The 21,438-nt window shown below is 36.1% G+C and overlaps 1 protein-coding gene across 3 annotated transcripts in view; it reads left to right on the plus strand.

Moving 5' to 3' along the window:
* Positions 1-21,438, plus strand: part of LOC136027242 (GTPase-activating protein CdGAPr-like) — a 225,586-nt gene that overhangs the window by 18,371 nt on the left and 185,777 nt on the right. For 2 of the 3 annotated variants that reach the window (XM_065704310.1, XM_065704309.1), the window contains 2 exons: positions 9,070-9,184; positions 16,486-16,659. In XM_065704310.1, coding sequence (XP_065560382.1) covers positions 9,116-9,184; positions 16,486-16,659 — 243 coding nt within the window. In that variant the 5' untranslated portion in view covers positions 9,070-9,115. Of the gene's footprint in view, positions 1-1,670; positions 2,772-9,069; positions 9,185-16,485; positions 16,660-21,438 lie in introns of those variants that run through there. The other variant, XM_065704308.1, reaches the window with a different exon arrangement.

Raw genomic sequence — 21,438 nt, forward strand, 5'->3', positions numbered from 1 at the left:
ATCATAACCTGTATTAATTCAAAAACGTTCAGAAATTAAATGAAAAAAAATTTAACTGAAATTAAGGAGTTACATTAAAACTTAAAACGAACATAAATTATTCCGTATATGAAAGGGGCTATCCCCTCCTCAATGCCCAACTCTTTACGCTAAAGTTTGACTCTCTCACTACTTTTTAAAACAATAAAAAAATATATTGTGTTTGAAAGTGCACAAATCCAAGGTGTCCCCAATCTTATAAATGCGTCTCGGAGGCCAAATACAAAGAATCCCACTAAGATTGACTCAAATAGCCTTTTCAAATTAATTAGTCTAAAAATGTTTCATATAAAATCGATTAAAAAACATTTTCTTTGCCCACCTCCCCGGACAATATTCTCTAACAACCTCTGAAAATCAAGTCTGTGTGTACCTATTGTGATAAGCCTACCGCTTATCATATTATTCCAAATTTTATTTCGATTAGTTAAAAATTTTCAGAGGGAAAGTAATTACATTGCTACTTTAGTTCGAAATTTTTGGAGCCACATTATTTTGAGGGTCTTGTGGAAATTAGGCCCAAATATTATTCAAGTCTGTGCCAAAGTCGAATTTGTATAAGGCCAAGTGCTATTTCAGCTCTAAGTAAATGAGAAGTCAAAACTTTCTTTATAGGAGCTCATTATTTTTCGCTTTTGTAAACTACCTGTGACTTCCTCTCTGTACAGACGAAATAATAAAAAAAAAGTTTTGTTCGCTGAAAGAAAGGACCGGCGTTAAAGCTTAGAGCGAACCTTAAAGCTATATACGGAAATTATTCCGTATATGAGGGGGACTACCCCTTCCTCTTCCCTTGGTCTTTACGCGAAAGTCTTAAAGTTCTTTAAAAACACTTCTCGCTCAAATTCTACGGCCCTTATGTTTGAGTAGTCTTTCTTAAAGAATTATGACAAAAAGTTAAACTTTAGCGTACAGAGGGAGGTCTCAGGAATAGGTTTTTGATCTGATGTCTTCAGAGGGAAAAGGGGGCATGGGAAGGGGGTTAGTTGCCTTGCAATTTTTTCGGTCATGCAAAAAAGGTACTAAAACTTCTGATTTCCGTTTGAATGAGCCTTCTCCCGATCTCTTAGGACCATTGGTTCGATTGATTACTCCTGAGAAAAAAGCATCTGTGATCTTTCTTCTGGCAAAAATGCTAATTCCATTTTTTTTACAGTAGGGTTCTCAGATATGCTGGATCTGTGTGTTTCTCCTTAAAATCGCTCGACCCTTTCTGGATGTTTCCCCCTTTTTCGAAAATTCGACAAGTTTTGTCAGGTTCGTAGCTATTGATGGGTATTATTAAACTTGATGAATTTTAAATATTTGAAATCAATATAAAAAGTCAATTCTTTGTATATATAGCCTATGTTATTATAAAAATTCAATTTTTTATAGTTTCGGGTATTGTTTACTGAGTCGTATATGTTCATTATTATAAATTCTGTGAATTTGCCCCTTTGTGGAATAAAAGTAATGCTGACTTCTGGACATTTTAGCGGTTTCTTTTTATTACGGATGTGAGCATATTGTAACTTGATATTGTCTTTCCTTATAAATTGAAGTTGAGCTTTGACTTGGAGATAAACGCTTCTCTAATCTTTGTCTCGGTATGCTGAATCTGAGCATCACACAGATCTACTCTGGTTTCAGCTTTGAGATAGAGCTGTTGAGCAAGTTTGGTTATATCATAATTTGACGCTAGCTGATATAATTGATACGGTTTAAGTGGAAGTATGAAGTAGGCTATTCGATAGTTGGGTTTGAAAAGTGGAACAGTCAGCAATGCTGAACATTTTAAGTGATGTTTCTTTTGTGCTACAATCTTCTGTTATTTACAAAAAAATATAGGTTCATTGCAGTGTTTTTGTGATTATTCCCGAGCCATTCCTTTGGAGAGTGTTCTCCCTAGTTTGTAAAGTGCGTGATTTTCAGTTTTACGTCAAATTATGCTATTGGCACTACATCTTAAATGTGAAAAGAAGAAAGCCGTATGACATAAGATTGAAATTATTCTGTGTTGATTTGGTATTTACCAACTTCATAATATAGGAATGTTAACGCTTACCTTTGAATAAAATCGAACACGGATCAAGTGAATTTATTGCCATTTTTCATCAGGGAGAAAAAAAAGTTTCCCTGTCTGCATCATATTGGGGGTCATAATTACTGCTTTCACATCTTTCGGATTTCAAATCCTTTTTTTTATTGATCATACATTACTATAATGAAATGAAATTCTCTTGAGATGCAAAAATAAAAATAGAGTTTTGGAATTTGGCCTTTTTGTAGTTTTTAAATTAATTCTCAAAGCGACTTCTCTATTTGTGAAATGGATCTCCAGGTTACTTGATAGCCCAGTTAGAAAGATGAGAGTACTTCCTGTACTGCGGTTAAGAATTATATGCTTGAATTCAGTTTTGTTATTTTAAGCAGGGAAGAATTTAAAACCCCTCAAACATCTCCCTAGAGTCGTCATACCTGTTTAGATGAAGCCTGGGAAGTGTCCAGCTTGACAGGATTTTATTTAAACCTTAATTAGGTGGATAGAAGATTTATTATACTTTCCTGAGGGCGAAGATTGTGATCAATTTGCGCAAAGTTTGCAAATGTAAAGAGCTTTGATTCAATTAGTATATCTGTTGTACTTGATATAGGCTTATGTATTTTTGATCAGTCATGCTAAGGAGTAGAAGTTTAGATTTTTCCAGCATCAGAAGAAGAAAACGCTCTAGATCTTCTAGTGTAAAGAGGTTAGTAACAATACTTCTCTTTTATTATTGGAAAACAACCATCTTACATTGATCCACAGTTCAATCTTTTTTAGATCTGTTTGGATACCTCCCAAAGTTTGAGCTTTAAAAGCAAAAAAATAGGTCACTCCCTTTGGCCGTATCCAGGGGGGTAAGGGGTTGGACCCCCTCCCCCAAAATGTTTGTCTGACTCGTGAAAACGTAACAGAAATGAACATACACAATTTTTTGCGTTTTTGAAGTCTTTTTGTAAAACCACCCCAAAAAACGTTTTGTCCCCCCCTCTCGAAATATCCTGTATACGGCCTTGGTCACACCACAAGTCATTACAACAATTCAAGCATCAACAGCGTCCATAAAAAAAAAGAAAAATAAAGAATAAAAGCAGGGGAAGCGTATGTTGCATATATGTTGACGATTTGCTGTTAATTAACCGTTCTAAAGTTAGCAATTTAAAACATGTAAGTTTGTAGTTAGTTTGAGGATGCTGGCCTTAATTTAAATACTGAGAAATTGGTATATTTAGTTTTTATCGTAATTTACTGAACTAAAATTCTTAATTAGGGTTCTTTCTTAGCTATTAAATAAAAAAAAATTAGTTTTTAAATGAAAGTAAGGGGCGGTATTAAAACTTAAAACGAAGAAAAATTGTTCCGTATATAAGGGGGGAAATACCCTTCTGAACCCCTCGCTCTCTACGCTAAAGTTTGCCTTTTTTATCATTTTCCTAAGAACAAATGCTCCAACACAAGTGCCGTTTAATTGGAATAAGAATTGTTTTAATTTTTATGGTGCTCCTTAGCCTATTCTCATTGGAAAGAAAAATCCCTTTATAATTTAATTCCTGATAGTTTTTCAACTCATCCCCAGGCCTATATAAGATGCGATTGGGGTTACTACCCCCATAAATCTCTCACTGCTTGCAGTTAAATTATATATATCACTACTTGTAAATGGGTTGGTAACGTCCTGGATTGGTAGCGTATAAATTGGCCTGAGGATTAACATAATTTCTCTGGTACTTAGTTTCTTTTATTTGGTTAATAGTGTCTAAAGCGGTTGCATGAATTTGAAAGAGTTTCCCCAGTTTTTCGTAAATGGAGCCAATTTTCTCAGACTCATGACTTTTGCTATGAGTAACTTTAAACTTAACGCATTTTATATATTCAGACGGTACTTGTGTCTTATAGCCACCACACCCGAGAAGTGAAGTTAATCTTAAAAAATAATTCTTACTTCATAATATGCAGAATAATTGTAGCTTTTACATTTTGCATGCAGATCCACTGTGCTTTACCCCCCCCCCCCCTCAACGAATGTGCAATTATATAGCCCTAAATGTATATTTTTTGTAGCTATTCCCGCAATGCGTCTCCCTTGTTTCAACCCAGGTGTCTGTAAATTGAATCAACTGACAAAAACTGCAAAAACAAATTACGGATGGGAAAATGCATTGAAAATATATAGTTTAAGCTATATATTTGCACATTAGGGGGAGTGGGGGCAAAGTATTGCGGGTTTGGCTGCAAAATGTTCTAGTTAAAATTATTCTGCATATTATGAAGCAAGAATTGTTTTATTAGGATTAACCTAACTTCACTTCTTCGGTGTGGTGGCTGTAAGACACAAGTACCCTTCAGAATTTACTAGATGAGGATTTTTCTGCTTAATACTCCGTTACAAATTTTACTTGGTTAAAGCTAAATAGCAATGCCCTGATGAATTTGGAATTCATATAGGATGCCATTATTGTATAGGATACAAAAACTCATATCTTTACTGCGGTTCTACTAAATTTTATGGGTAAAATTTCATTATTTTCCAAGAAAGATTTTCTCCAAATAATTAGTTGAACCTTCTTCGGAGCTGTCTTATTAGTGTTGGTTCGATAGTATTAATGGAGACGCTTTCAAAGTCCTGAATCGATTTTCTTCTCTCCATTAAATTCATGGAAACCATTTGAATTTCAAACATTTTGGCGTTTCCAGATTTTTTTTCTTTTAAAGAAACGTTGCAAATACTTCCTCATCTTTCTTTTTGCACGCATCATAAATATTTGCTATCTTATCTCTTTATTCTTTGTTTTTCACTCTTTTGTATTACGAAAGTAGAAAAGTACAGTATATGGGTGCTTCCATTGTTTGTCCTAGTTTTCTTTTCAATGAAACAGTTCGAGTTGAACGGAAGGCTGAGTGAACTGTAATATCTTTTTAATAAGGGGACAAATAAAAAGGAACATCAGTGGAACGATGAAGGATGGATTTGAGTTGGGAAAATAAACTTCTTAAGAACAACTTTATGTCGTACTCCTGCAGAAGATTAAGTTATATCTCAGAACCTAATTTGAGAACAAAATTACGTACCTTTTCTAGATTTCTTGGAGATAGTATACAAAAAGTCGATCTCGAATGCCAAATTCCGATTTTTTTTGGTTGTTTTCTGACATTTTTCATTTGATGTCTTTTTAATTAATTAGTACTATGAAAAGTATTCAACATGACATGAACCTTCTTTTATATAGAATTGCTTTGCTCACTGAAAAATAATTCCCTAAGTTGTCATGACGCATGAAATTTTTTTGATATCCTAGAGGTAACTTTTTTTTTCTTGGCAAGGCAGAATTTTTTCCAGCACGGATAAACATATAATTTCTAAAAATTGGAGCTCATATCGATTACATTTTATTGCCTTTTTCGGTTTGGAAGTTTGATTTTGTCCTAAAGTCTCGATTTTGATGTTCACTATACTGTAGAAAATTAATGCCATGGCAAGTAAGCAAGAACATATGCACTTATCTATATGTGAAAATGAATTGAGCTCTAAGAAATAATTTCTAAAGTTGTCAAAGCACATCGATTTTCTTGACATTCTACTGGTACTTTTTATGGCGCTTGGTTTTTACCAAGTGAAATATAGCGATCACAAATTCTGTCGGTCTGTCTGTCAGTCCCGTTTTGCTAGTTTAGGCACTTTCAGTTAAGCTAGGACGATGAAATTTGACAGGTATATCAGGGACCAGACAAAATTAAATTAGAAATAGTCGTTTTCCCGAGTCGAACATCTGGGGGGAAGTGGGGGGACGGTTAATTCGGAAAAATTAGAAAAAAATGAGGTATTTTTAACTTACGAACGGGTGACCGGATCATACTGAAATTTGATATTTAGAAGGATATCGTGTCTCAGAGCTCTTATTTTAAATCTTGACTAAATCCATTGATATTATGGGGAGTTGGAGGGGGAAACCTAAAATCTTGGAAAACGCTTACAGTGGAGGGATCGGGATGAAACTTGGTGGGAAAAATAAGCACTAATCCTAGATTCGTTATTGACATAACCGGAACGGATTCGCTCTTTTTTGGGGGAGTTGGGGGGAGGGTTAATTCTGAAAAATTAGAAAAAATGAAGTATTTTCAATTTACGAAGGAGTGATCGGATCTTAATGAAATTTCATATTTAGAAGGACCTCGTAACTCAGATCTCTCATTTCAAATCCCGACCCGATCCATTGTCATTGGGGGGAGTTGAAGGGACCGGAAATCTTGGCAAAGGCTTAGAGTGGAGAGATTAGGATGAAACTTGGTTGGAAGAATAAGAACAAGTCCAAGATACGTGTGTGATATAACCGAACCGGATCCGCTCTTTTTGTGGGAGTGGGGGGATTCGAAAAAATTACAAAAAAATTAGGTGTTTGTAAATTACGGGTGATCAGATCTTAATGAAATTTGATATTTAGAAGGATCTTGTGCTTCAGAGCTCTTGTTTTAAATCCCGACCACATCCTGTAACATTGGGGGGAGTTGGAGGGGAAACTGGAAATCTTGGAAAACGTGAAAAGTAAAGTATCTTTTTCTTACGAATGGGTGATCGGATCGTGATGAAACTTGATATATGGAAAGATCTTATGTCTAAGATGCTTCATTTTTAATTCGAATAAGATTTGGGGACATAGGGGACTGGAGGGGGGAAACAAATCTTGGAAACCGAAAATTTTGGAAAACGCTTAGGGTAGAGAGATCGGGATGAAAATTGATAGGGAGAATAAGCACAAGTTCTAGATACGCGATTGACATAATTGGAACAGATCCACTCTCTTTGGTGGAGTTGGGGGGCCTTAATTCGGAAAAATGAGAAAAATTGAGGTATTTTTAACTTAAGAACGGGTCACTGGATCTTAATGAAATTTGATATTTGAAGGAACTCATGTCTCAGAGCTCTTATTTTAAATCCTGACCAGATCTGGTGACATTGGGGAGAGTTGGAGGGTTAAACTGGAAATCTTGGAAAACACTTAGAGTGGAGAGTTCGAGAAGAAACTTGGCGGGTAGAGTAATCAAATGTCGTACACACGTGATTGACGTAACTGGACTGGATCCGCTCTCTTTGGGGGAGTTAGGAGAGGTGGTCCAGTGCTTTGGTGAGTTTGGTGCTTCTGGACGTGCTAGGACGATGAGGGACCTGCACAAATTGACTTGAAAAAGTCGTTTTCCTCAATTCGACCATCTGGGTAGCTTAAAAGAGAGGAAAAATTAAAAAAATGAGGTATTTTTAACTTGCGAGTGGGTGATCGGATCTTAATGAATTTTGATATTTAGAAAGACCTCGTGTCTCAGAGGTCTTATTTTAAATCCCGACCGGCATTAAGCCTCTGATTTTCCTTTTAAATCAATCTTTTGATTCTTAGAATTTTGCTAGAGCTCATGCCATATGAGTTCTTGGCTCTTGGCTCTTCCGACCTCTTCACAAGTGCCATATGACCTCTTAGCTCTTGTTTTCAAGACGAGGAGGACTTTTTTTTCCAGCGCGTATAGGCAGGTCTTGATCCTTTAAGAACTGGAACGCACATTGACTTTGCAGCAATAAAATTCCTTCGGTGACTTCCCATTTTGAAGTTTCGATTCTGTGAATTCCCTGCATTTTGTTTAAGTAAAATGCACACGCTTCGAAGCTTAACTTTAAATCATGTAAATTCTAATGCTAATAAAATTTTATATTATCTCTTGGACAGCATAATGAAAATTTCAGTATCCCTCATAAACTTTTAGGAAATAATGCCAGAAATTCTTATTTCGCAACAAATGTTTCGATTTTTTCTAAAATTTTCGATGTTGATGTTTATCTTATTTTAGAGTCTGGAATGTTTAATTTAGACGTTTAATACCTTGGAAAGTGAGCAACAAGACATGCGCTCTTCTATATCCGAAATAAACCATAAACTAAGAAATAGAAATTTCACACATTGAACCGTTTCACGGATGTTTATTAACTGCAGTTAATAGTATACGGTCTCAATACAAGGAAGGAAAACGATATGGATATAGAATTGAGCGATTACTTCGTACGCAAACAACTTAAATCAGAAGTTTTCTAATTAGACGCTGACCTAACACATATAACTTAGATTCATAACGCATATGCAAACGTGATTCAGGACCTTAAATAACTATTACCCGTGAGATATAAATGCATATGTTGCTCCACAATTGTAACCCATGGCTCATAATTGCTGGGACAATCCATGGAGCCTTTGTGCCGGAAATCTAGTTAAATATAGTCTTTTGCTGCAACCATATGTGAAATTATCGTGAGCATTGGGGGGGGGGGGCAGAGATACCGCCAAAACACTAGTCGGGTTAGAAGCCCCCCACACAAAACGTTTGAAAGGGATCTATAATTTCTATTGATATTCAGTTTCATCCTCTGAAACCAGGTTATACTCAATGTCACTAGCCCCAGCCCTATTAGAAAAAAAAAATTAAAACTTGAAATGAGCGCCGATGGCTGTTACTGAAAATATGCCACATTTTTAACTTTGCTCACTTTATACTTTAGAGCCAGTAAAAATCTTGACTACCATGTTCTATTTAGAATCGGATAAGTATGGAAATGTGCCGTATTTCGGCCCCCTTCAATGACGAACAGAAAATAGTTTGTTAGATGCGCGACGCATCTGTGTTCGGCCGTTCACGGCTTTCGTAAGTTTTTCCGGAAGATGAAACAGTTTTGTAGGTTGTCCCTACGGAGACAATGGGGAAACTCTCGATTTTCTGTAATTGAAAATTTAATTGATGCATACCATTTAATTGTACAACTGTAAAATAAAAGTACGCAAGTTAAGTTTTTTATTTATCCATTTTATTTCCAAAGACAGATTTTTTGGAATTAAGGGGCTCAAACTTGCGTGCTCAAAATGCGGTTCTTCATCCTATTTAAGCCTCTATTTGTAAAATGCCTGAGTAGTCCTGATTGAAAGGTTAAGTCTTAAATTCATTGATTTAAAATGATAAATCTTTTCTTCCAGGCCTCCGTCTTATAAAAGTGGGGAATCTAAACTGAAGACTGGAGTTATGGACAGTGGTCTGGTCGCCGCTTCAAGGAGAAGGCTAGAGGACATCGACAAGAAGTTTACCTCTCAGGTTGGTATCCCTCCCCACAAAATCCTTCTGTTTTTCTCTGTTCTTTTTCTAATTTCTGTGAATCTTGGAAGAAAGACATAACAGTGTATACGTCAGTGTACACTCAGTCAAGAGCAACGTGCGTTATTTAGTAAACAAAATTTCTAAATAACTGTTACGGGAAAAATATAATCAATATTTTGTAATTTGTTGCCCAGATTTCAAAGCCTTTCGAAATATTCTAACTGAATATTTGATTGGTAATGCCAGTGCAAATAAATAAGCGTCAAGGATTCTGAAAGTAAATCTCGTGATCACGTTACTCTTGTGCATTCCTCTGTGAAGTATTAAAGAGAAAGTGAAACTTAGGTGTAAAGAGAGTTGGGTTTGGGGGTAGCCCCCTTTTAAGACAATGCCTTTTATTTCTAAGTCTCAAAGTAGTTCTTAAATTTTGTTTCAAGGAAAACACTTATTTTGTATGGGACTTGGTATTTACCAAGTCACATAGCGATCGCAAATTCTGTCGGTCTGTCTGTATGTCCCGGATTTGCTAGTTTAGGCACTTCCAGATAAGCTAGGATGATGAAATTCGGCAGGCGTATCAGGGACCCGATCAGATTAAATTAGAAATAGTCGTTTCCCCGAATTCGACCATGGGGGAACGGTTAATTCGGAAAAAATGAAGTATTTTTAACTGACGAACCGGTGATCGGATCTTAATGAAATATGATATTTAGAATGATATCGTGTCTCAGAGCTCTTTTTTAAATCCAGACTGGATCCAGTGACATTGGGGGGAGTCGGAGGGGGAAACCTAAAATCTTGGAAAACGCTTAGAGCGGAGGGATCGGGATGAAACTTGGTTGGAAAAATAAGCGCAAGTCCTAGATACGCGATTGACACAAACGGAATGGATCCGCTCTCTTTGGAGAATTTGGGGGGGGGGCAGTAATTCGGAAAAATTAGAAAAAAATGAGGTATTTATAACATACGAACAGGTGATCAGATCTTAATGAAATTTGATGTTTAGAAGGATCTTGTGCTCTAGAGCTCTTATTTTAAATCCCGATCAGATCCGGTGACATTGGGGGGAGATGGAGGGGGAAACGGGAAATCTTGGAAAACGTGAAATCGAGGTATCTTACGAATGGGTGATCGGATCTCAATGAAACTTGATATATAGAAGACTCTTATGTCTCAGATGCTCCATTTTCAATTGGAATCGGATCCGGGGACATAGGGGGTTGGAGGGGGGAAACATAAATCTTGGAAACCGGAAATCTTGTAAAACGCTTAGAGTGGAGAGATCGGGATGAAACTTGATGGGGAGAATAAGCACAAGTTCTAGATACGTGATTGACATAATTGGAACGGATCCGCTCTCTTTGGGGAGTTAGGGGGGATTTCCAGTGCTTTGGCGAGTTCGGTGCTTCTGGACGTGCTAGGACGATGAAAATTGGTAGGCGTGTCAGGGACCTGCACAAATTGACTTCATAACAGTAATTTCCCCCATTCGACCATCTGGGGGGGGGGCTGGAGGGAGAGGAAAAATTGAAAAAATTAGGTATTTTTAACTTACGAATGGGTGATCGGATCTTAATGAAATTTGGTATTTAGAAGGACCTCGTGTCTCAGAGATCTTATTTTAAATCCTGACCGTACCCGGGAATATTGGGGGAGTTGGAGGGGGAAACAGGAAATCTTGGAAAACGCTTAGAGTGGAGACATCGGGATGAAACTTGGTGGGAAGAATAAGCACAAGTCCTAGACACGTGATTGACATAACCGAACTGAGTTCGATCTCCTTGGGGGAGCTGGGGGGGGGTGTTAATTCGGAAAAATTAGAAAAATTGAGGTATTTTTATCTTAAGAACGGGTGACCGGATCTTAATTAAATTTGATATTTAGAAGGAACTCATGTATCAGAGCTCTTATTTTAAATTTTGACCAGATCTGGTGACATTGAGGGGAGTTGGAGGGGGAAACCAGAAATCTTGGAAAACGATTAGAGTGGAGAGATCGGGACGAAACTTGGCGGGTAGAATAAGAAAATGTCGTAGATACGTGATTGACGTAACCGGACTGGATCCGCTCTCTTTGGCGGAGTAAGGGGGTTCCAGTGCTTTGGCGAGCTCGGTGCTTCTGGACGTTCTAGGACGATAAAAATTGGTAGGCATGTCAGGGACCTGCAAAAATTGAGTCGATAAAGTCGTTTTACCCGATTCGATCATCTGGGGGGCTGAAGGGAGAGGAAAAATTACAAAAAATGATTTATTTTTAACTTACGAGTGGGTGATCGGATCTTAATGAATTTTGATATTTAGAAGGACCTCATGTTTCAGAGCTTTCATTTTAAATTCCTACCTTCATTAAGCTTCTGATATTCCTTTTAAATCAATCTATTGATTCTTATAATTTTTCTAGAGCTCATGCCATATGAGCTTTTGGCTCTTCCGACCTCGTAACAAGTGCCATACGAGCTCTCAGCTCTAGCTGATAATGCAACGTGGGAACATTTGAATTGAATCTTGATAACTTCATTCAGTTGTCTGAAGATATTGTTCCCTCCCCTGTACTTACTAAGCTTCTTTTTTTTTATGTGCTGAGTCTCCTGGAACTGAATGAACATAATTTTTTAAGTAAGCTTGGATGTACGAAAATGATTGCCACCAGACCCAAAAATTTCGTAATTTTTACAGGAAAATTCTCCTTCAAATTTTAAGAGATACCTTTTTGTATCTTAATTTAGAAAATTGACCCCCACCTCGTTTGTAAATTTTAATCAATTGGAATCCTGTTTTGTTTTACAGCTTAAAAAGCCATGCAGTTAAAAAATCGAGTGGATTCGGGTGCAATTTGGCCTTTTATCTCGAGCAATTTTGAATGACACTTGTTTCTCACGAAAGAAAAATAAAAGTAAACCATGAAATAGATCTTCAGTCACCTTTTTCTTAAACAAAACCCCTCGAGAATGTGGAGGAATGAAATAAATCAGGTCCATATCATTCGCAGGGTGCATTTGCTCAAGTTTTGCTTAGGTGTGCCTTAAGTTTGTTTTCGATTTGTCATTTATTTCGATGTAATTTAGCACACTTAGAAAAAGAAGACAAGTAAATATTCCTTTTTTATTTAGCAAAATCTAGATGAACAACTTAAGTAATTCGCTTTAGACTTAATTTAAAACTTACTTTATATCCAAATATAAGACACAACGTATTAGATACTTTTACAGCGAAGCAAAAATAAGCAATTTGGGAACATAGTTAACTTGCTTTTGTTACAAGGGTATCTGGGATTTCCCAAGAGGTTGGGTCAAAAATTGATCTTCTGACATGCAGAAACATGTTTTTTTATTATTATTATTTTTAGCTTAGAAAACCGACGCTCTGCTCCAGCACTGGAATGGGGCAGACACGTCAATGTCAGCATAAAATTTGGCAAAAATTGTTAGGAAGGACTATCAGCTCTATCTTTTAAATTGACAACACACTTCCAAAACTTAACTACAGACTTATAAATCTGCCTTGCTTATATTAAAGGAAGACGTCTTTACTCTGCGTTGAACGTCTCTAGATTGACATGAAGGGAGTTTCTCTAAACATCTTAAACAAACGAACAATTGACTTTTTCTGCCCGGACTTTGTGACGCTAGGAGAAACATTTTTACCTCCATTCAATATAGGGTCTTTTGAGTTGATTCGCAATTTTATCTTGGCCTGGAACTTGATATAAAATGTTAAACAGCTTTTTTCAACTCTTGCACTTGGCGCTCGTCGACCCTTTTCGATGCTTTCAAGCTCGTATAGTTGAAATTCTGCACCAAAATGGATATCTTCTATATTCCTAAAGTTTCGAGTATCTGAAAAATCAACTGTAAATAAGCAGGTTTTTCCTGACCTCAGCTGACTTTTGCTAATGAAATTAGATCTTGTTTTTTGAAGAAAGGATGAAACCCCAGACTTTAATCTATGGGCTTTCACGTCTGCAGTCTGATATTTGACGTGTAGTCTGTTAACAAAGGGTAAAACGTATTTAAGAAACAAACGGAACAATTTTAATTTTGGATTGACCAAACCCAAATAATGATCAACAACACTATGCCCTTTCCTTCTAAGAATAGTATCCTTAAAACTTTTAAGATACCAGCTTTCTAGTTATATTTCTAATAACCTCTCTAATAATATTCATACTCACAATTATCTTGTTATCACTAAGACGAAGCTGAATTTCATCGGAGTTGAATTAGCAGAAACTCGTATTAACAAGAAAGAATGCCATCATGAGATTCAACGCAACAATGGAATGAATTTCTAAAGTTATATAGGGGACCTCAAAAGGGAAAGGGGGGGTGGTTACAAAGACACACAAACATAGACACATGCACACACAGTTACACAGACACACGCACACACACAGTCACAGCCACAGATACACACATACACAGACACACACACACACAGTTACACAGACACACGCACACACACACACATACGCAGACACAGACACGCAAACACACACACACAAACACACAGACACAAGACCGTTTGAATAAACGGTAATTGCTGCATCCAAGAATTAAGAACAGTGCTTGATTAAAGTGCCTGGCTTTCTTACCGTCATTTATGTGAACTCCTGGCTTGTGTGGTTACTGTTAATTATATTTGCTCTTTAACATCTAATTTTGTTATAATTATAATTCTTATTGGCAGCAATTGCTCTAGCGGTTGCTTATAACTACACGGTTCGCGTACCATATATATATATATATATATATATATATATATATATATATATATATATATATATATATATATATATATATATATATATATATATATATATATATATATATATATGCAGGTTAGATACCAGTAATTCATGAGGTAATTTTAGAGTCTATAGTAGCCTAATTTAGAACTATTTACAAGTTTCTCTTAACAATTTAATGATTTCTGGATGGTTATGACATAATACTCTTTGATTTTCACATGGTTCCCATATTTCTTGATTTTCAATTGAATTTTACCTTCCCACCAAAACATGGGCCCCCAAAATCCATCACGGCATGTATGCCGCATTTTTTGCCTAATATGTTTTGGAATAAGATTATCAGATACTATTTTAATCGTATTGTATTGAAGACAGATCCGACCAAAATTAGGGGGAGATATATCTGGATTGGTGTAATAGTAATTTTCAAAAACAAATTTCCGGTATAGCTGCCTTTGAGCTTCGATCTTTCAGTTTTCAGTTTGAGCATATTCCTAATTGTGTGAGATCAGACACCGGTCCAGATGTTGGTAGTCTTGTTCGAAATTTTTGCGTGATGACTTCAATTCTCTACCGGTCATGGTTGTATCAATAAATATAACACTTTTCTAAGTATCATGGACTTGTGCATTTTGACTTCCCAATGGTCATTAAACTGAACAGTGTTTAATGAACGTTGTCTTTGAAACTATAGTTTTTCTTATCTTTTCCTGTCAGTTCTTTGTATTGTAGAAGTGACCTTGCTTTCGGATAAAATGAAAGTGTTCCTTTTATTATGGGTCTACTAGTTTCGGCTATCGGGTTAACCATTTGTAGCTTAAAGCGGTGAATGATTATGCAGGCATTGACATATGTAAGCAGAAGGTAGAATACTTAGAAGGAAGTTCTTGATTTAACACGTTGAGTTGCTCAAGAAGTGTCATTTATTTCAGTGTAAGATAATTCAAAATTTTAGTTGGTAGTTACAAAGTTGGGGTAGAAATTAGGTAGACGATCATTTTTGGGGCGAATTTTCGTTACTATTGAAGCCGTAATGTCTATGTTGGGCTTTTTTCCGTGAAATTCGGCTATGTATGTTTGTGTTTTTTTTTAACCTTGTAGCGAAACTTAAGTCTCGAGAAATTTTAAAGCCGATATTTGTCTTTTGAGAAGGCGCTTAAAAACCTAAACAAAGCAAAATCGTATATTTTTTTCTTTTATGGCTAATATTCGGGGCCTCAAGTATGAGTTTTGGTCATTTCTCGGTTTTGGATTTTTAAGGAACTTCATTATGGTAGTTCAACCATTTTTTTCATGTAGAATGAGTAGCCTACATATAACGCCCCCCTCAACCTCCTGCTGTTTGCGCTAGTGTTTGGCTTTTGCTTTTCAGAGAGCATTTCAGAACACAAAAATATACCTTTTTGCTATTCCCTGTGTTGATTGCACTTAAAAACTTTGAATTTAAAATTTAGAAAATTTCAAAATTGGGAATAAAAAAAGAAGCGTAAACTAAAACAAACACACACCTGAGCCCTTTGATTCTAAAGCAATATTGAACATTTATCATATTTGGTCGCTTGTTAGAGCATTCATTCTTGAAGCATTGACTACAAAATTTGAACTTATAGCTTAGGGAGCTGGGATGGGGGGGAGGGCTCCTTACGTGTAGATAATTTCTGTACATTGTGAGCTGTAACATTGTTATTGACTTTTATTTGAAAAAAAACTGTTTTCTGTATTTGATTTTTCTTTGTTTAAAATACCATATTCATGGTTATCCTGTTCATAAGAGGGGCTGCCACTCCTTTATCCTTCCATTTCTCTTTTGCTAACATTAAACTTCTATATGCAATGCATCGAGAATAATTAGGTGCATTTGGCTTCCCTTAAAACTCAGCACTTTTCACTAAAATTACACCTTGTTATGCCAATGCTTCAATATTTAAAAAGTACTGTGTCCGGTAAAAAGTGTCTGTTTCTGCAAATAAGGGTGAGCTATCACTGCCCTGGCCCCCTTATGCAAGCTTATTCAAATATATTCATCCAGTAGAAGGAAGGTAGGGGTTCAATACTCCACTCTGTCTCCAGACTGAAAGGAAATACTTCTCATGGAAAGCTAAATTTTTTTAGACTTACTGGCTTTAGGTACTTGCTTAATAAAGGTGCTTTCCCCATTTTGTAAAAATATGAAAAAAAAATTTCGTCAATTACTTGATGGGTTAATTTTGTTAATAGAATAGTTTTCTATTTCTGAAAACCTGTAAGGGGCGTTTTTATATTGCTGTGACGAAAGTACCGTTTTTTTGCTCCTTGTTGTTTTAACCCATTAGCCTTTTTGAAGAAAAACAAATGACCAGTAAAAAGTATGAAACGCACCTTTATTTACCTAACAGAAACCCAGCGCATTTTTAGATATAAAATGTAAAGGAAAGGGATCGGCCTTGAAACCGGAGAAGTTCATATTGCCCTGCAAAATATGACTATCTTTCTTACAAGGACCTAATGTACTTTTTAAAAAGATGCATTGGAAAATAGTTATATCTTGGTTTTGATTTCCTTTTTATCTTTAGAGTGGACTGGATAATGAGACAGAGATAGAAACCACACGAGGGAGCATTCGTATACATCATTTGACATGCAGTGCCCTCCAATCTAATGGAGCTCAAGAAGATTCACCGAGATTCCCGCGCCTGGAAGAGTGTGCTCATTTTCATTATGAAAATGTTGAACTGTCGTCTTTTGCGGTAAGTATTTTGATTCTTCGTTTGTTACTATATCCTGATAAACTTGGCCATTAAGAAACTATATGCTGTTCACAACCGCTCATGAGAATAAGGAGCGTTAATGAGCTAAATCAAGAAGCGCTTCTGTGCCTAAAAATTAACCTAACACTTAAGACTAACAAAGTAAGCACATAAAATTCAAATTCAGGAGTGAATAGGAAATAACAGATGTGAATATGAATTTCAAGCATGTTGAAAAATGCTGATGAAGGTCTTAAAAATTAAAAAAGGTGACCATAAACCTTTTTTGTTAATCTTATTTTGAGTTTGGAGTTCAATACATATTTCATTTACCGTGATTCTCGAAGCTAAACTATTTCTAGTATTAAAAGAGTTTAAAAATGATCCCACATTTCCTAAAATTAACCACTTTGTTGACATTTTTGAAAAAAATCGATAGCCAAATGTTTGTCTCTACAAGGGTCCAAGTCATGAGTCCAATTGGGTGTTGAAGCTTTTGCAAATCATGTTTTTGGTGGATGTTTCATCAGCAATGCGGATCAAGGGAGTATCCACTTTCTACCACCTTGTGCACATCTCGGAGCGTCACGTTTGCTGGACAGTTTGGCCATGCGTGGCATATTCTTAGTAACACTTGCAACAGCTCCTCCTCGCTTGGCACTTGCCACCGGGTGTAATTGATTTCTGGAAGCCGGTGGTCCCTTGACGTGGATATAACCCTCAAAGAACAAATATTGTAGACAATAGTCCATCAAATTTTAAAATTTACTCTAATATTTAGGTGATTCAAACAGAAATCATAATGAGTTCTATCTTGTACCTAGGAAACAATTTTTAATTTCGTTTTTATATTCAACAATGTGCACTCTAACTGTAAAACAGGAAGAATTTAGTTTGTATATTATTTTGATATTTATCAATTAGCAACTTTCTCTCATTTTTGGAAGAAATGCTTGATAGCCAAGAAAGCCACGAGCGTAATTACATCTTGAAGATGTAGCAAACTAGGGGGTTTTGTCAATAATCTAAATGTAATAGCCCGTTCCGACGCATGGGAAAGCGCTCAAAAACCGATCGGTATCATGGGAAAAATGATCAGTTTTTCGCATAGCACCGATCAGTTTTGGGGCTGGGAACATTTTCTGTTTTCCCTACGTTACCGATTGGTTTTATCTGCGCCGTCGAGCAGAAGCTTGCAGGTATTTCTGAAAGTGGAAAGCATGCCAATTTGCTAAGCGCGCGAAAGTTCAAAATTTAGTGTTTCTGTGTCAGTACCACCAGTCTTTGTACGATACGAGTCATGCAGTATATAATGCTATATATATATATATATATATATATATATATATATATATATATATATATATATATATATATATATATATATAAAACTCGGAAAAAAATTGGTTTCTTCGTTAGTTTCTTTCAGCTTAGCGTGAGACAAGACAATGACAAGGGACAGAATAGATGGGAAATATATAATTTGGGCTATATTTTTGCACATAAGGGAGGGGGGGGGGTAAAGTATTTGCACAGTTTGAAGCACTGCTTACAAATAATATGCAGTGGAATCACGACTCATTAATATTTGGCTACTACAGTTTTGGCGCGTATATAAGCTCCGCCATATTCTCGTACGTCCTGGTGCATCAACAACTCAGTGTACATTAGTCAGAGCGCATGATTCTGTATCTCGCTTATTTCGATTAGTACCCATGCCGGAAGGTGCAAAAATGTTAAGGGTGGATTCCAGGGTAGTCGACCATGCTGAAAACGAATATCGTAGGGCGTATGTTCACCGTTGGGGCGTTTCTGAGATATAAGGCCAAAAACACCAAATTTGGCCTATAATGGGGTTCGCTGATTCTAAAAATATTTTCAAACTCTAAAAAATGGAATTTTGATGCCAATAGTTATATCAAAAGAATCGCATTTTAATGCTGATTTTAAATATATGAATTTCATCAATATCAGTTATACCCATCAAAAGTTACGAGCCTGGGAAAATTTGCCTCATTTTTGAAAATAGGGGGAAACACCCCCTAAAAGTCATACAATCTTAACGAAAATCACACCATCAGATTCAGAGTATCAGAGAACCTTATTGTAGAAGTTTCAATTGCATATCTACAAAAATGTTGAATTTCGCATTTTTTGCCAGAAGACAGATCACGGATGCGTGTTTATTTGTTTTTGTTTTGGTTCTTTTTTCTCCAGGGGTGATCGTATCGACTGAGTGGTTCTAGAGTGTCGCAAGAGGGCCATTCTAATGGAAATTAAAAGTTCTAGTGCCCTTTTTAAGTGACCTAAACAATTGGAGGGCATCTAGACCCCCTCCCACGCTCATTTTTTCCCAAAAGCCACCGGATAAAAATCCTGAGATAGCCATTTTATTCATCATAGTTGGAAAACCTAATAACTTTGTTTTTAGGGACGACTTACTCCCCCGCAGTCCCCGTGGGAGGGGCTGCAAGTTACAAACTTTGACCTGTGTTTACATATAGTAATGGTTACTGGGAAGTGTACAGACGTTTTCAGGGGGATTTTTTTGGTTTAGGGGGAGAGTTGGGGGGGGGTTACTTGGGAGGATATTTCCATGGAGGAACTTCTCATGGGGGAAGAGAATTTCAATGAAGGGGCGCAGGATTTTCTAGCATTATTTGAAAAAACAATGAAAAAAAAATATGAAAAGTTTTTTCTACTGAATTAAACAGTTTTATTGACATTAAAGCTTAAAATGAACAAAAATTATTACGCATATGAGGGGTTTATCTCCTCGTTATACCTCACTCTTTACGCTAAAGTATTTTTAGTAATTTCAACTATTTATTCTACTGCCTTTGTGATTCAGAGGTCATTCTTAAGGAATTGGGACATTTAAGCTTTAGTGTAAAGAGCGAGGTATCGACGAGGGTTTAACCCCCTCATATACGCAATAAAAATATACGAATATAGAAGTTCGTTACGTAAGTTAATTCGTAAGTTACGTATTATTTTTACCTATGAAAACGTTTGTAAAAAATTAAAAGTTCTTGTTGCCTTTTTAACTAATCAAAAAAATGGAGGGCAACTAGGCCTCCTCCCTCACTCCTTTTTTCTCAAAATCTTCCGATTAATTGCAATTAATTAATATGCAAATTTTGTTTTAATTATTTATGTGTGGAGAGCCAAGATCAAAACATGCATTAATTCAAAAACGTCCAGAAATTAAATAAAAAAAACAAGTCTTTTTAAATGAAAGTAAGGAGCAATATTAAAACTTGAAACGAACAGAAATAACTCTGTATATGAAAGGGGCTTTTCCTCCTCAATGCCCGCTCTTTACGCTAAAGTTTCTTACTGTTTTACTAAGAAGAGTTAAGAGAAAGAGTCAAACTTTAGCGTAAAGAGCGAGGCGTTGAGGAGGAAAAGCCCCTTTCACATACGGAGTAATTTCTGTTCGTTTTAAGTTGCTCCTTACTTTCATTTTTAAAAAGCTTTTTTTTTATTCAATTACAGATGAGATTGGTCAAATCCAGCGTACTCTTACGTCAATCGAAAGAAGAGGCTTTTGGCTACACGAATATTATCTTTGTTAAAAAAAAAAGTAGTACACTTTTTACTGCAGTTATAAAAAAATTTCAGATTTTGTCGACAAATTTCTAACAGAAAAGCTAAAATATCAAAATTTTTCAAGATAAAGTAATTTTCTTTTTGTTTAAAAAAGCAAGCCCGTTTAATACCGAACACATTATTGTGTCTGAATTATTGTGTCTGAGGGGTCAGTAAGTTTCTAAGTGAGTGTACCCGATAATAGGATGTTTAGCAACCTGCTACCTAGCGGGAAGTTTTTTTTTTTCATCACGTGACAGAAGGTAGAATTAATCATTCCTTGACAAATAGAAAGTCATTGGCCCTGAAGTGATGATATAATACTGCCAAAGTAAAGGTAAACACCAGTTAATTAGTGCTGTTTAAGCAGATAAACAGCTATTTTATGGGACGTGATCGGTTTGTTAGAACTGTGGCTCAAAACATTGACTAGGGCAGCACTTTCCAAACTGGGAGGCGTGCCTCCCCAGGGAGGCATGGACTATTCTATGGGGAAGCAGGAGTATTAGCCAGAATTGACAAAAAACTAAATGAAATTAAAACTATACAGTCACGCGAAATATCTTAACCCTTTCGAAACTGCGGAATTTACTGGACCGGGATCAACAATAAATAGGTAGATTTAGCAATCTGTAGTTTAGTTAATTTGTGCCTAACTAATAGTTTAATAGGTAAAATAGTAATTTGCAATAGGTAGTTTATAATAGGCATTAAAATAGGTAGTTTCCATATCTCAAGGTAGAACTAGCAAGATGTTATAGATTCTGGTTTATGCTCCATTTAGGGGTGAACCTACAACCCCAAATTTATTTGGATATCTTTGATATATTGAAATGAATAATATAATCAAAGATTTTGTTTTGCAAAAGTATTCCTAGAAAAGCCACATCCCTTGAAACTTTTATATAATTGACACTTTTCTCAAATGAAAAAGGCACATTGTAGAATAATTGCGTTTGACTTTGTACAGATGGTGCAAAATCATTGTCAGGATACAAAACTGGTTAAAATGAAAGCACTTCTAGCACTAGCTAAAATGAAAACACCCGATGCTCTCATTTCGATCTCAAAAGATCGCAATTAGTTTGAAGGCTGGCAGCGAGGAGGACTTACGAGTGGCCCTCGAAACTGTTGCTTTTAATGTAAATTCCTGGTTTCATAATAATCGATTAATACCTAACCTAGAGA

The sequence above is a fragment of the Artemia franciscana genome, chromosome 5 (genome assembly GCF_032884065.1).
Source record: "Artemia franciscana chromosome 5, ASM3288406v1, whole genome shotgun sequence".
Lineage (NCBI taxonomy): Eukaryota > Metazoa > Arthropoda > Branchiopoda > Anostraca > Artemiidae > Artemia > Artemia franciscana.